Below are 17,180 nucleotides of genomic sequence, written 5' to 3'. Positions count from 1 at the left end.
AGCTACTCAGGAGGCTGAGGCAGGAGAATGGCGTGAACCCAGGAGGCAGAGCTTACAGTGAGCCGAGATTGCACCACTGCACTCCAGCCTGGGCGACATAGCGAGAGTCTTTCTCAAAAATAAATAAATAAATACATAAATAATAATAATATCAGTTATTTTGTGTGATATAGAGAAGCAGAAGTCTTGGTTGGTGTGTTTATTTTCTTGAAAATTTTGTTTCTGCTTCCTTTTGGAGCAAGCTCAGCTTCATGAAGAAGAAATAATAAGTCTTCCTAAAAGAGGCTTTCCTCAGCTATTGGAAATATTAAATAGAAATATTTTAAAATGCTGTATTTAGTTGAATGCATAGTTTTTTCACCCCTAATACTATTTTGCTGCTTTTAGATGATGATGTATTAAATGATGAAGAGCTAGACAAGGAATTACTATGGAATCTTCAACTTTTGTCTGAGGTATTATAAATCTTTGGAATAAAAAACATGACTATGAAAACATTGACTTGCTTTTAGGATTTAGCTCTTCCTGACAAAATGACTTTAAAACATATGAAAAGTCTGAGTTTTGGAAATTTATGATGAGGCTTCAGAAAGTCAGAATATATCATGCTCTTATTGTCAAAGGAGTGGTATAGTTGATCACTGCATGTTCAACCATCTACTTAACTTAGTTTTACCAGTTAATTCTAATATGGGTAACTCAGTAATTGAAAAAGTTGATCAGATTTGGGAATTTTTTGGGTCTACTATTTAAATTTGGCCATCAATCTAACTTAAGTTTTCTTTATCAGTTTTTTCGGAAGTTTAATTAGGGCTGGGCGCAGTGGCTCACGCCTGTAATCCCAGCACTTTGGGAGGACGAGGCGGGCGGATCATGAGGTCAGGAGATTGAGACCATCCTGGCCAACATGGTGAAACCCCGTCTCTACTAAAAATACAAAAATTAGCTGGGCGTGGTGGCGTGTGCCTGTAATCCCAGCTACTCAGGAGGCTGAGGCAGGAGAATCGCTTGAACCCGGGAGGCGGAAGTTGCAGTGAGCCAAGATCGTGCCACTGCTCTCCAGCCTGGGCGACAGAGCGAGACAACGTCTCAAAAAAAAAAAAAAAAAAAAAAGTTTAATTAGATTTAGTCTTCTTAGGAGAATAGACTCTTTTGAAAGGGATGTTACTATGGTGCATGAAAACTTAAGCTCAGAAAATGTGTTTGATTTCACAAACAAATAATTAGAATACAGTTAAAATGAAAATCCTAAAATTAGTTAAAGTCATTTAGAGAAACACTATTTTAGACTATGTTAGTGGCCAAACATTGAACTTTGCATTAATGACTGGTTCTTGGTCTTTTAACCAAAATATCTTCAACTATTTTTTCCCTCTTTTTAGATTACTCGAGTGGATGGAAGGAAGTTGCTTCTTTATAGGGAGCAGCTTGTAAAGATTCTCCAAAGAACCCTACATTTAACCTGTAAGCAGGGTTACACTCTGTCTTGTAACCTTTTGCATCATCTTCTCCGTTCTACCACACTTATCTACCCTACAGAGTACTGCAGTGTGCCAGGTGGCTTTGACAAGCCTCCTTCTGAATACTTTCCTATCAAGGCAAGCATTTTCAATACTTCAGGATTCAAGGATATGTTGATGTTTTTTGTTTTAAGGGATTCAAAGTGTTATTTTTTTTGCATATAAAGATGTTAGTTTTTTATTTTTAAGATAGATTATTAAAACTATTATCAGAATGTGTGAAACTTGTGCTGTCTCATTTTGCATGGAACTAAAACTCTAGTTTTCTTTCCTGTTGGTATGTGAAAGAGCTTGGTATGCCATATCTAATGTCTGTAGTCTAATATAATTTTATTGCTAAACTAAGCCTCACATAAACTCATTGTCACTTTTATAGTATCACTCTTAGAGCAAACTCATATTATAATGAGTACTCTTCAGGGAGACTTTTTTCAGGAGTGATAACAAAGAGGCAATAAGATGTTGTTTTCATGCTACTTTTTTGTATGTCATTTGCTAGCATAGGTTTGGATTATGTGTACATTTTCTTTTAAATGTTAAAAATTGTGTAAATATATGTGGGTTTGTTGTTGTTGTTACTGTTTTTAATTTCTCAACTTGCTGAGTAGATGCTGTTCTTTTCTAGGACTGGGGCAAACCTGGGGACTTATGGAATCTGGGAATCCAGTGGCATGTTCCTTCTTTAGAAGAAGTGTCTTTTGCCTTTTATCTTTTGGACTCCTTTCTTCAGCCTGAGCTTATCAAACTCCAGCATTGTGGGGATGGAAAGCTTGAAATGTCTAGGTTGGTTTTATTTTATAATTAGAGTTATTCAGTTGCAGAGTACAGACGTGTTTTGTCGCTTTATCTGTGGCATAGCTCATGTATTCATTTTCAATTGTGTTTTGAAAATCTGCTGTACATGTACTTAGAAAATCATTTAATATAATGTTGTATAACAGAAAATTTGACAACACTTAAACATTTTAAACACAAAGTCTGGGTTTCTTTTTCTACTTTTTTTTTTATTACCTTCTACTTAGCGGGTTCACTTGTATATCTTTTGGAAAGTGTGTGTAGATATACCTTCTTTGAAAGGAATGCCTGTTTTCCTAGACTCAGCTTAGATTTTATTGTGTTCTCAAAATGTTATTTTGAGAATTATTTCTATGAGATTTTTGTTTCTTGTTCCACAGGTATTTAACAAGAAATAAGTATTTGAAACCATTAGACTTTTCATAGTTTGAATCTTTGAAAGTTTCTGAAATAATAGCAAGAAAGTTAATGTGTCAAACGCCACAAATTTTTCATAAGCAGATTTAGGAATGGGCTTGGAGAAAGAAGTGTGATTGACTAACATTAACTCTGTCGTGCTCTGAACTGCTTTTTGGAGTAAATGTTTAACTAGTCCCATTTTTAAAAGATGGAATAAGCTGGAAGATCTTCTGTAGCGTTATTTCCTCTTTTTATTAGTGGCAGTGGTCTTTGGTAAAGGGATGCTTAAATTAATAATTGTTTCACAAAGGGCAGTTAATTATTGTTACTTGTGATTATTTAGAGCCTGTTTAAATGTAAGCAAGCATAGTGTTAGCAATAAATATATGTTAAATTGTTCTTTACTGTTGGTAAACTGAAGACATTTGTTATTTCTTTACCTTAATCATTTATATCCCCACATGATAAAACTTTTGTGCTAGGCTCTAGCAGGCTTGTTAAATAGGGATTTGGAGTCTTCTAAAATATGAAATGTCTTTCATTTTTTTCTAGAGATGATATTCTACAGAGTCTGACTATAGTGCACAACTGTTTAATTGGCTCTGGAAACCTCCTACCTCCGTTGAAAGGAGAGCCAGTTACTAACTTGTAAGTAAAAATAACTACTTTATTTTGCCACTTAGCATATATTTTAGGTCTTAGTCACTTAATGAGTTTTTGGTTTGTTATTGCTGTTGCTGTTACTTCTGTATCACTTTAACCTTTTTATTTGTCACTGTGAAGGTCAAAAATATCAGAGGTACAATTTAGGTCTATAAACCTGAAGGCTTTATTCAGATTTTCCCATGTTACCAGGATAGAATAACTTCAGGTATTAATTTTAAAATATCAAATGTGAAGATATTAAGTTAATCTATTAGTTTACTGAGTTAATTAAAATAAATAATGTTCTTTTAAAAAGGAAAAATACTACTTTTTTTTGTCTGTAGCAAATGTTGATTTAGGATTTTGTAGCAAAAATCTTTTTTAAAAAAAGATTTCTTCAATCTTATTCTTTATGATTTTGAACTTTTTTTATGTGTCAGTTTGTTATGATTTTTTAAGTGTTTTCAGATTGTTATTACTTTGAATGAATAGCTAAATTGAATCCATTGTTAGTTCTGCCATTTAAGATGAAAAAAATTAAGTTAGAATAAAATCAGCAGAGGCCCAGTGTGGTGGCTTATGAGGCAGGCAGATCCTTTGAGTGCAGGAGTTCGAGATCAGCCCGGATGACATGGCAAACCCCTGTCTCTACAAAGAATACAAAAATGAGCTGGGCGTGGTGGCACATACCTGTAGTCCCAGCTGAGGTGGGAGGATTGCTTGAGCCTGGGAGGCAGAGGTTGCAGTGAGCTGAGATCATGCTGCTGCACTCTAGCCTGGGCAATAGAGTGAGACCCTGTCTCAAAAAAAATTAAAAAAAAAAAAGAAAAAGCATAAAATCAGCAGTATATATTAATTTTAGCTTAATTATTAAGTAGATAATAATTTAAATATATTAAGATCATTTTTTTCAACATCGGTATCTCGTTACTAAGCAAGTTAATGAAATCACATGTAAATAACATTCAATTAGTAAGTGCCCTCTCTTCCCCCTCAAAAAACACAAAGGGGAAAATGATTTACTGATTTTGCAACAAAAACGTTAAAAAGCCTCAAGAAGTGGTTTCAAAATGTGGCTTACGTGTCTTTCCCATACTTTGTGTAGTCATTGTTTGGAGTCATGCATTTCCCATTTTTTTCACTCCAAAAAATTGTTCTTAGGCATTGAGCTTTTTAGATTATTAAGTTTAAGAAGGAGAAGTTAGGGTCATTTCAGGTAAGGACATCTGTTATAAGTGTGTCTAGGAATTTGCCGAATTCTTTTTTAAAGAACTTTTGTTTTTCATTAGTTTTGTAGTTTGATATAAGAGGATTTGTACCAGAAAAAAAGATTGATTTTGAATAATATTTAAAAACAAGAGCCTTCAAAAATTATTTTGATTTTCACCTATGATCGTAACAGTGTGTATTACAGTAAGAACTTGACCCTTTTATGGCATGCAAAAAGCTATTTCATACTTAGCAAACCTAGCACGTCAGCAAATTGAGTTCTGCTTGAAAGTGTCAACAATTAGAATTGTGGTCATTTAATCCAACAATTTAAGAGCAAAAGCATGTGTTTTTAATGTTAGTAAATTTTTAGACTGAGTGATCATTAGGATGCACTGCTGAAGGGTCTGCTAAAGAGGCCAAAGAATTTTCCTTGCAGTTCGTATCAGCCTGTGTCTTGATGACATATACATTGTAAGAGTGAGTTGAAGCAAAAGGCTTTATCCTTTGAAATAAATGTGCATCATGACAAAAGCTTCATATATTTGATTATTATAAAACCAATTAGATTTTTGTATAATGAAGTGCATTTTAATAAGGAAAAGAATATATTATGATAATCTTACGAATACCATATAATACCGACTATTAGTTTATATTACTATGTATTATAAGCTATAAAATTGATCCTGAGTATCCTTTTATTGGCTTTTCCCAGAAAAGTTAAAAAGGAAAGATAAATTTAGCCTGAAAGGTTTTGCGTTTTAGCACTTGCACATTTAGAGTGAAAATTTAATGTAATAATGTAATGAAGTAATAAAAATCTATATTAAATATATGTACATGTTTATATATTTAAACATATATAGATAAAAATATAAAATGCTTCCTGATATATACCTAATAATATAATGAAATAAAACTTCAATTTTTAAAAATCATTGAATAATACGTATTTTTAGGGGTGTTTTTAGTTACATATATCTGTGGGGGATAGTGATTATATAAAGTAGAATTAAGAATAAATGAACATCTCTTTGCCTTTGAATTGCCAAAAGAGGGAGTTTTAAGTCTTCCTTTGGCTTTTACAAGTTCCTAATAGAATTGTATTTAAGTTATAACCGTCATTACCTTCAGCTGAAGCTTTATTTTGGCAAAGTATAGCTTTTGACATTTATTTCCTATGTGTAACATTTTTACTTTTTTTTAACAGATGGTTAACCTCATAAAGTATCATAAAATAGCCTTTAAAATTTCTAAAATGCTTATTTTAATATAGGTTAGTAATTGTTAAAATCTTCTAAATCAAAATTGATTTGAAAAAACTAATACAGTTATTCCAATAGATGGTCCCATTGTTCTTTGATACAAATTCATACTGCCTGGTGTGAAGAATGAATATCTATAGCATAATTTATGGTGATTATCAGCAGATCAGTTTGAAACTAGTAGAGAAAGAGAATTAACTTAGCACATTAGTTGCTCCATAGGAAATGGGAAAATGTACTAGGTCAGGGAGAAAATGAAACACATAATTGTTATATGAATAATTTAGTGTAATGTCTTAAGATGTCTGAGGAAAATATCTATTGTTAATAACAGTTTGGCTGTGGTATTAGGAGACATTATGCATTTTCTGAAATACCAGCCCAGTTTTTAGAAGCACATAGCAATTCATGATTCTTTTTTTTTTTTTTTTTTTTTTTTTTTTTTTTTTTTGAGACAGTCTTGCTCTGTTGCCCAGGCTGGAGTGAAGTGTGTGATCTCAGCTCGCTGCGACCTCCACCTGCCGGGTTCAAGCGATTGTCCTTCCTCAGCCTCCTGAGTAGCTGGGATTACGGGCACCCGCCACCACACCCAGCTAATTTTTGTATTTTAATTTTTTTTGAGGTGGAGTTTCGCTTTTGTCACCCAGGCTAGAGTGCAATGACGCTATCTTGGCTCACTGCAACCTCTGCCTCCCGGGTTCAAGCTATTATCCTGCCTCACCCTCTCAAGTAGGTAGTATTGCAGGCGTATGCCACCACGCCTGGCTAATTTTTTTGTGTGCATTTTTAGTAGAGACAGGGTTTCACCATGTTGGCCAAGCTGGTCTCGAACTGCTGACCTCAAGTGATCTGCCTGCCTCGACCTCCAAAAGTGCTGGGATTATAGGCGTGAGCCACCACATTCAGCTTTATATGATTCTTTTTTAAAACATTTAAATTTATATAAATCTTAGGTAAAATTCTAGCTGGTATAATTTTTTTTGTCAGATTACTCAGTATTAAGATTGCCTTGTGTGTGTATTAGTAGTCTTTGTCTTCTGGAAGAAAGAGTACAGTGATAAAAAAAAAAAACCAACCAAACAAAAAACGCCCTAGAAGCTTAGTTTACTTCTTTTTTTTTCTTCTTTAAAAAAAAAAAATAGAGACAAGGTCTCACTATGTTGCCCATGCTGGTCTCTGAGCTCAAGTGATCCTCCCACCTCGGCCTCCCAAAGTGCTAGGATTACAGGTGTGAGCCACCACACTGGCTTTTTTATTTATGTATTTATTTTTTTAGTTCTTTTGAGATAGGGTCTTGCTCTGTTGCCCAAGTTGGAATGCAGTGACACAATCTTGGTTCACTGCACTCTCCATCTCCTGGACTCAAGTGATCCTCCCACGTTAGCTCCCAAATAACTGAGACTGTAGGCGTGGGTCACCACGCCCAGTTAATTTTCGTATTTTTTGTAGAGATGGGGTTTCGCTATGTTGCCTAGGCTGGTCTCAATTTCCTGAGCTCAGGTGATCCACCTGTCTCCACATCCAAAAGTGCTGGGATTACTGGCAGGCATGAGCCACCACGCCCCAGCCAAAGCTTAGGTTACTTTTTAGTTTTCCTGTGAGAATATCTAACTTAGTCCTAATAGGGTATGTGGGATGGTCTTAAAATCTCATTGTTTGTCCCAGCTACTCGGGAGGCTGAGGCAGGAGAATGGCGTGAACCCGGGAGGCGGAGCTTGCAGTGAGCCGAGATTGCGCCACTGCACTCCAGCCTGGGCGACAGAGCGAGACTCCGTCTCAAAAAAAAATAAAAATTAAAAAAAAAAAAAAAAAAAATCTCATTGTTCAGGGGAGTGGCTACTAAATGGGAAGACCTATCTTCTGTGCTATATTATTATATTAGAGATTGACAAAAAGTAAAAAGCCATGTCCTAAGCATAAAAGTAAATGATCTACCTATTGGTATCCACTTTGGGGATACTGTGTACCTTTGGGCCTTTAGCAATATAGAGTCACTACATATCTTTTTTTTTTTTTTTTTTGAAACGGAGTTTCACTCTCGTTGCCTAGGCAGGAGTGCAGTGGCACAATCTCAGCTCACTGCAGCCTCCGCCTCCCAGGTTCAAGTGATTCTCTAGTCTCAGCCTCCTGGGTAGCTGGGATTACAGGCATATGCCACCATGCCCGGCTAATTTTTGTATTTTTAGTAGAGATGGGGTTTCAGTATCTTGGCCAGACTGATCTTGAACTCCTGACCTCGTGATCCACCCACCTCTGCCTCCCAAAGTGCTGGGATTACAGGCGTGAGCCACTGCGCCCAGCCACTAAATATCTTATACTTACTGTAAACTTTACAGTTTCCAAGGATGGATATAATAAAGTAATTGTGGGTAATTAAGGGTAAATTTTTTCTTATTTCGTACCATTGAAAACAATTTGAATTCCTAACAGTTTTGTCAGATATCACAGGTTGCTAATTAATATTAAAATAAGACCTATTTTGCTCTTGGAACCTTTAGATAGTGTTTTAAGAGAAATATTTGTGGTATAGTTTATACTCATAATTCTACCTTTATAGATGTGGAAGTTGGATTATGTCTTTCCAGAGTCACAGGAATTTTGGACACTTGCCTTTAATCCTGAAATCGTCATTAATTTTTCCTTTTGCAGTCCATTCTCTAAATAATCTTTTAGGTCTAACCAGCTATCACAGGATGCAAAAAACTAACATCTAAAAAACAGGGTTACTCAAGGTAGAGGAGTCATTTTTCATCTCAAAATATTTCTTTACTTTGTGCCCCCTTTCCTCTGATAGATTTATTACGTTATTTTTAGTTAAATCATCCTTAGGATCTCAGCTTTTACTAACTTTTCACTCAAAGAAATTCATACTTAAGGTCTGATAGTGAGACCATTTCATTGATATGTGAAAGGATGTGTTGCTTATGCAATGAGGGGCAGGGCTAGCTAACCTCTCTTGGCACCTCCAGGAAACTACCCAGCTCTGCTGGGGGAGCTGCACACAGAAAAGGAAACAGTTACTACTCCACGGTGAGTAACCCTGTTTTCTCCTTATTTCACCTTCTGACTGTTTTCATTTATTTTTAAAAGCTTGTGTGTCAGACTTGGAAATAGTTCCTGTTTTCAGAGTTAATTTAAAATCTAGCAGCGTATAAGATTTCTCTTTACTTAGCAACTCCTTGTTCACTTGGCAGGGTAAGAGCCAGGTTTTCGTTTGTGTTTGTAGTTATTATTGCTACCTAGGATTGAATTGGATAATAGAACACAAAAATAGGCCTAATTGTCTCTTGTGGAACATTTATACTTTGAAGGGAAAAAAAATCTTTTAGGGGCTTGGTTTTACATCTTTTATGTTTATTTTTATTTAGAAGGGGAAGGATTATTGGGAAGATAGGATGTTCTTTCACTTATACACAGGAAGAATTTTGTATTATTGTTTACAGCTGTTTCATGACAATTCACCCAGCTTTCATTTACATATGTGATTTGTATTATATATTTTGTTTTTGTGTTAATAGTTATTTTTCACCATCCCTTCTTTCCTACCAGTGATTCTTTTCATAGTTCTGCTCTAATCATATCTAAAGAAGATTGCCATCTAGTGGTATGAATACTATAGTTGCTGAAAATTCATAGGTCTTTTTTTAGTGGTACAATTATTTTAATACATTTTACTATAAGTTAGGTGGCCTGGTACTATCTAGAAGCTATGAAGCAGATTTAACTTTATTATTATTATATAGAGGTGTTATTTACAGTATGTTGTGCTGGAATTATTTTTTTGAATTGTATTGTTCCTTAGGTTAAATGATAATATGGTTTATAAAATGAACTAGTGAATGAGTAGGATGGATTTCACATGGGGAAGGGGGAGGTAGTGATGGAATTTGATTTAACTTATGTACTCTTACTATAGCTTTTAGTCAGAATATAGATCTGTAAGACAGTGCCTTAAGCCTATTCACCTAAGATTATGTGCATAGCTAAAAGCTACTAGAACCATTTTATATATATCAGAGATTACATTCTGGGCACAAGTAGATCTATAACGTCACAAAGAGATAGAGTCATAATATTTTACTTGGGTAGTGGATAGAGATTTCTTTTCGTAAAAAATCTAAAGGTCAGAAGAGGTAGAGCACTATGGCTCATGCCTATAATCCCAGTGCTTTGGGAGGTGGAGGTGGGAGGATTACTTGGGACCAGGCGTTTGAGACCAACTTGGGCACCATAGCGAGACCCTGTCTCTACCAAAAAATAAATAAACAAATTAGCTGACTTGGTGGCATTCAAGAGCCTGAAGTGTGTGTGAGTCCACTTGAACTGGGAAGGTTGGGGCTGCAGTGAGCCATGATCGTACCACTACACTGCAGCCTGGGTGACAGAGGGAGATCCTGTCTTGAAAAAAAGAAAAAAAGTAAATAGCTACACTTGCTGAGAAGCAGTTACTGTAAAACATGCTAAGCCAGTTAATTTGTGGTAGGCAAGAAAATATCAAATTATGGTGGATAAGAATAACTAAAAGCTGTAATGTGTACTACCCAGATATGTCCTATATATAGTCTTCCCTTGGTGTAGTTAGGAGATTGGACCCACAGCATACCAAAATCCACTCATACTCAAGTGCCACAGTAGGCCCTGTAGAACTCGCATACACGAAAAGTCAGCCCTCCATAATGTGTAGATTTCTCATCTGGCTAATACGTTTAGTTGAAAAAAAAATCTGCGTGTAAGTAGACCCACACCTGTGTTGTTCAAGGGTCAGCTCTTTGTAGGAGATATGGATGCTGTATTTTAATCCAAGTTTTAAAAGTAAAGGAAGAAGATAAGGCTTTTATTTAAATATATTACTTAATATTTTACAATCTTATACAGGATTTTTAAAAGTAGTCAGCATAAGTGATAATTTTTCAGATTCCCTGGTAACAAAACAATTCAAAGTGTCACATGGATTTTAAGAAATTTGGTGTCAGGACTCTTAGATGAAACTTGTTTGAAAAACTTTAAATTCCCAAATACAGCTTTTTTGATATAGTAAAACCTATGGAGAATAATTGGTCATAAAGAATGCTTTTTTTCTCTCATTTGTATAATATGACTGTAACTAAAGTGACAGTAGTTAAAGTTCATGCTTGACTTAATGTTATATGGCATTAGATACAGACTGGGTAAGCTGCAGGCTGTATATTTCTCCTTCAGAAAACTGTTTATGGCAGCAGTGGGGAGACACATACTCTGATGGGATGGCTCACAGCAAGCATTTCCCCTTGCTCTAACAATGGCGGGGGGGAGGGTGGGAACCCTCTTGTGTTTTATTCTTGTTACTCTTGAGTACAGGCCTTTTCTCTTTGGTGAAATCTAATTTCAGTAAAGACTTGAGGTTCATGTAAAGGAATCTGATTTTATTTTCTACTAACAGATTTTGGATACATACATATTTTTGATCATGCAAAAATATATAAGATGCTCAAGTTTGCCAGTGGTTGAAGTTTTATAGAAGGAAAACAAATATTAAGCTTTGAAGTAAGTTAGTGAAAAAGAAGCCATTCTTTGTTTATACTCTATGGGCTTGGTTTTGAAACTTGAGAAGGTATTGTTGCTATCCTCTGTACTGGGTTATGGTGAGGAACATAGTTAAATAACTGACATTTTAGAAATGTTTTTTCCTATTATCTAAATGCCTGAATTCATAATTGTCAAATATTAAAGTAGAGATAACCCATTTAATTCAGCTACTTTTTGAGGGTATACAATATAGCTCAGGATGTGCTGATTTAAAAATGGTATTTTCTTCATGGCAAGTGCTGTGCAGTTCATTGGTGATTAGTAATAATAATAAGATTGCTGTTTATTAACTCTGTATATGCTTGCCGCATTTGTGCCTGTTTTTCCTTTTAGAATGTATCTCTTTGTTTAATAAAAGCTTTGAATTGAATCTCATATTTTGAAATAAAATATTGAAAATGAGGTATATTTTTCACTAGAGAAAATGTAGATTTCAGATATATCAATTCTCATTTTCCTATAAAATCTGTTCTTGCATATGTAAAAAATGACTTAACTGTTTAATGAATTTAACTGGTTGGGTCTGGTTGTGGTAGCCTTGCAGAGCAGCAGGGCTACCGTTTATAGGCTCAGGGTAGCCTCTGGTTGTGGCATCCTAATTCTTTATGGCAGATCTTTAATTAGGAAACAGTGATTTTTACACCTGAATTTCTTCGAAAAGAGGTCTTTTTATTGCACATGTTAGGAGAGATGTGTTTGACTGACTTTAAGAGGAAGGGTAATGATTATCTAAATAAGCTTGTCAGTTCTATATGCTTTAGTAAAATTTGTGAGTTTTAACTGTTGTACCATTATTAAGCTGACTTTTCTTTATATAAATGTTTATCGTATTTAATCTTTTACATTTGAATATTGGATATCAATATTATGTTCCTTTAGGAGGCCCCCTGAAGTCACTACATTTTTTCTTTAAGATGAATAACATGATTCCTACTGAAACAGCATTGATCTTGGGAAAGATAGATTGTTTTTTTCCATCGAAGATGGGAAATCTGTGTCTGTTAAAAGAACATAATCTTTGTTTTGGTTTAAACAGTACAACAATGCAACTTTTCCCTTTAATACTTCATATTGGTATTATTAATAAATGCAAGCACTCTTGTTTTTATACAGAGTACCAAGTATGGTGTCCTTGGAAGAGACAAAGTTGTATACTGGACTTGAATATGGTATGTGAATCTTAATCCTAGTAAATCTGTGTGGATTATTTTTGTCAGTAACTCCACAAGGACAAAATGAAGTATGAAGTAGTGTTTTTGTTTTGTTTTGTTTTGTTTTGAGACGGAGTCTCACTCTGTTGCCCAGGCTGGAATGTGGTAACGCGGTCTCTGCTCACTGCAACCCCTGCCTCCCGGGTTCAAACGATTCTCCTTGCCTCAGCCTACCAAAGAGCTATGATTACAGGCATGCGCCACCAAGCCCAGCTAAGTTTTCTATGTTTGGTAGAGACAGAGTTTCACTGTGGTGGCCAGGCTGGTCTCCAGCTCCTGACATCAAGTGATCTACCCACCTTCGCTTCCCAGAGTGCTGGGATTACAACCGTGAGCCAACCCGCCCGGCCTAAAATGAAGTAGTTTTGTATTATGATGTTCCTAATCTCTTTTTTGATATATGAAAAGAATATTAATTATACAGTAGTCATTTTTGCCTATTCTGGAGAAACTGGAAAATTATTATATAAAGAATAGCCAGTAAGAAATTGGGTCAATCTGTATTTGAATGTTATGTACAGAGGTAGGCTTTTATATATCATAATGTTCATTTATGTTTAAAATTATTCTAGCACTTATATATTATACTAGGTGTAAATAGGAATATTGTAACCCTATATTTGAATGAACTTTATATCTTCCTATCATAATAAAGTTTTATAACAACATTTACGTAAAACATTTTATCGTTAATGTTCCGAATATAACATGACTAGAAATTTAGCACCCTTTCTCATTGCTGGATTAACACTAAAGTTAGTTGCATACATTAATTGCTAGGGTATAATTGCTTGATTTAGGTCACCCACTAATTAGAAAATTCCATGTATTTTAATCTCTAATTAGTGACCTTTGAAATATCAGCAAAGGTGGTTTTTCTTTCCCTCGCCCCTCCCACCTTCTTGCCCCGTGAAGTTTTATAAGCAGGTCATTTTATTTATTTTTTATTATTGTTATTTTTCTTTATCTTGAAGCATGATAGACATCTCATAAGCAGGTCATTTAAGTGTAGAGGTTTTAGAAGTTGCTGTAACATGCCTAGCCACTAATCCAACAATGGTGAAGGCAGACCTATTTTTTTCTCCAATACTTTATCCCTTCTTGACCTAACCTGTTGATATTAACTTTAAAAGTCTGAGGAGCATTCAGTGTCTAAAATACCTTCTTTTATTTTTTCAAAATAGATCTGTCTCGAGAGAACCACCGAGAAGCAATTGCTGCAGTTATAAGGAAACTTCTTAGTAAGTATATCTGTACATTTAACTTATTTGTACTTTGGAATAAGTATTTTGGAATTTTAATCTATAACATGCATGTGTTTACTTAATGATTTTTATTCTAAATGGTGAGAATATTGCGCAGTGATTTTTTTTCTTAATGGATTCTTAACTAATGCCTCAAGATTCTTATAGTAGTTCAAAATATTTTAACCAAAATCCTTTTCTTTCTCCCATTATAGACCACATACTTGATAATTCAGAAGATGATACCAAGTCATTATTTCTTATTATAAAGGTACAATTATCATGTAATAGTTGCATAATTATTAATATGATAAAGCTTGAATTGATGACTTGCAAATACAATTTGAAATTCTTTGACACAGATTATTGGAGACCTTTTGCAATTCCAAGGATCTCACAAGCATGAATTTGACTCACGATGGAAAAGCTTCAACTTAGTAAAGAAATCAATGGAAAATCGGGTCAGTATTTTCACCTAAAAGTCTGCACTAATTTTTTTTTTTAAAGATGTATAATAACCTCCTAGTTTGGATATTATTCATCATATAGAGGAAGTTTCCCTAAAAGGAAAAATAGTAGATTTAAAAATATGTAAAAATTAAAAGCATCATGGTAGAAATCAAATGGATCCTAGCAAAAAATGTGCTTTTCTTATACAGAATCTTCTGCCTGTTTCCATGATAGTCTCTAAGCTCTCAATGGGAATTTGGACAATAGCATTGAGACTACCTTGTAAGAACTTGAAGGAATTTAAAAATAGGAGGAATTATCTACAGGAATGAACTTAAAGCATTGCACTTTATGTAGATCTGAGAAAAAGTTACCTTGTATTATATTCATGCTGCAGTAGAAGTCATCGTAAGCTTCTCTGGGACCCCGGAAGAAAGAGTATCAGTGTAAGCCAAGAGATGTTCATGGCAGTGTTCTTATACCAGAAACTGTTACTGAAATTGAGTGTAAAAAGGTTGTGTGAGTTCATTGTTTAGACAACAGTTGCTAGATACTTCAGGCAGAAGGAATGGCATGTAAAAGGGCAAGGAGATATAAAAACATCACATGCTTTAGGGGCCAGCGGCTGTAGGGGGTAAACTAGGTTGTTTATACTTTGTTGTGAGAAAGTGCTTCAGTTTTATATTCAGCAGTGGGAGAGTCATTAACGGTTCTTAAGTAGATCTGATTTGAATATTGATTGGAAAAGTCAACACTCAATTCACTAAACATTAACAAGCTCTGACACCACTGTGAACAGTAAGTACAAAGAGATTGATACTGGAAGCAAGAAAGGGAGTTACTGCTACACTCCAGGTGAAAAACACAGCCTGAGTCAAGTCACTGGTCTTGAAATGGAAATAACATGTTTTGAAAATGGTAGAATTGGGAGGCTTAATGACTAAGGAGCTGTGGTGTGGAAGAAGAAGAGTCTTTGAGCCTCAACTATCTGCCTTTGGTGACCAGGTACAAGATTATATGGATAAAAGCTTAAATTATAACTTTTAGAAATCTAAAAGATATTATTATTAAATTTTGTACTAAACATATATTATTACCCTGAAAGGCTATGGCTATTTATAGATTTAAGAGAGTTGAGCAGTTGTCTTAGTAGGCTGTTTTTGTACTTGCAGTATTTAGCTGAATAAGAACACAACTCTGTTGCTCTCCCATGCGTGGGTCTAGTAGTAAACTATCAGAGAAAAACAGGGTGTTGGATGGGCTATTTAAAAGGGGGATATTTCTACTATTACCCATAAAATTAATTAAGATAGCATATTTTTATATAAGCCTGATGTCTTTAGAATAAAGGAAATACCACCACCACTCACCAGCCAACCAGGGACCTTTTTGACCGCTTACTAAGGTGTTTAGAGGCATCCATTGTTGAAGTCAGTTAGTGAAAATGTTGAAATATTTGTTGCTACTTTGTTTTCCAGCTCCATGGGAAAAAACAACATATCAGAGCACTGTTGATTGATAGGGTAATGTTACAGCATGAGGTAAATATGTTTTTCAGTCATAGTGACTTTTTAAAATGCCAGTTTTCCAGATGAGTATTTAGTTGTGTTTTCATAATTAAATTTTAGTAAATACTTTGCAATTGTTTTCTTAGCTACGGACACTAACTGTTGAGGGTTGTGAATACAAAAAGATACATCAAGATATGATCAGAGATCTTCTTCGCTTGTCTACAAGTTCATACAGTCAGGTAAGGTTTATCCAAACACGGCACTCTCCTCATGCCCTCCCATTTTATTACATGCAATCTTAATTTCCCCCTTTTAACAAGAGAGTTTAAATAATTGCTCCCATAATTGGAATTATTCTCTCAATGATTGGAAATTGTAATTTCCAGTAATTACATCCAGGAAGTAATAAAACCAGAACCAAAAGCTAGGCTCTCTTAACTCATGTTAGCATAGAAAACAGCTTTCAGGCCGGGCCCGGTGGCTCAAGCCTGTAATCCCAGCACTTTGGGAGGCCAAGACGGGCGGATCACGAGGTTAGGAGATCGAGACCATCCTGGCTAACACGGTGAAACCCTGTCTCTACTAAAAAATATGAAAAACTAGCCGGGCGAGGTGGCGGGTGCCTACGCGGGAGGCTGAGGCAGGAGAATGGCGTAAACCCGGGAGGCAGAGCTTGCAGTGAGCTGAGATCCAGCCACTGCACTCCAGCCTGGGTGACAGAGCGAGACTCCATCTCAAAAAAAAAAAAAAAAAAAGAAAACAGCCTTCAAATTGCAAATATATTCAAGCTAAGTTTGCTAGTCATTTTTTTATAATGCTTAATGTTGCTATTTGTAATTGCTTCTCATTTACTTAAATTTGGAAGACAGTGCTAGTGTGATATTGCTGGCACTTCAATCACGTTTTGAAGTCCAGTCTACGAAGGCCACATAATTCCTCCTAGACATTATGCTTGGGTTTTAGGAAGCTGCTACTACATGGATTGTGAGGGCTGTCTTTTAAGATAGTGGAGGCAAAAGAGATTCATGTGCAACAATTATTCTATGTTTGTAAAATAATGTAAATTAGCTACAGGTTAAGCATTGGAAACCCAAAATGCTCCAGAATCCAAAACTTTTTGAACACCAACATGATGCTCGAAGGAAATGTTTATTGGAGCATTACTGATTTCAGATTTTTGGATTTGGGATGATTACCCAGGAAGTTTATAATCCACATGTTTCAAAATCGGAAAAAAATCTCAAATCCAAAACGTTTCTGGTCCTGAGCATTTTATTTTACTTCATTTTTATTTTTTGAGACACGGTCTCTGTTACCCAGGCTGCAGTGCAGCGGTGTGATCACAGCCTACTGTAGCCTTGAA

General features: G+C 35.3%; 1 protein-coding gene across 2 annotated transcripts in view; it reads left to right on the top strand.

Moving 5' to 3' along the window:
* Positions 1-17,180, top strand: part of PSME4 (proteasome activator subunit 4) — a 106,237-nt gene that overhangs the window by 48,378 nt on the left and 40,679 nt on the right. For both annotated transcript variants that reach the window (XM_073022981.1, XM_073022980.1), the window contains 10 exons: positions 388-455; positions 1,383-1,598; positions 2,146-2,303; positions 3,267-3,362; positions 12,515-12,570; positions 13,797-13,853; positions 14,072-14,127; positions 14,219-14,317; positions 15,785-15,847; positions 15,961-16,056. In XM_073022981.1, coding sequence (XP_072879082.1) covers positions 388-455; positions 1,383-1,598; positions 2,146-2,303; positions 3,267-3,362; positions 12,515-12,570; positions 13,797-13,853; positions 14,072-14,127; positions 14,219-14,317; positions 15,785-15,847; positions 15,961-16,056 — 965 coding nt within the window. The remainder of the gene's footprint in view (positions 1-387; positions 456-1,382; positions 1,599-2,145; positions 2,304-3,266; positions 3,363-12,514; positions 12,571-13,796; positions 13,854-14,071; positions 14,128-14,218; positions 14,318-15,784; positions 15,848-15,960; positions 16,057-17,180) is intronic.

This window comes from Chlorocebus sabaeus, chromosome 14 (genome assembly GCF_047675955.1).
Source record: "Chlorocebus sabaeus isolate Y175 chromosome 14, mChlSab1.0.hap1, whole genome shotgun sequence".
NCBI classification, from domain to species: Eukaryota; Metazoa; Chordata; class Mammalia; order Primates; family Cercopithecidae; genus Chlorocebus; species Chlorocebus sabaeus.
Note: the sequence above shows the minus strand (reverse complement) of the source record. Positions and strands in the feature narration are given on the sequence as shown.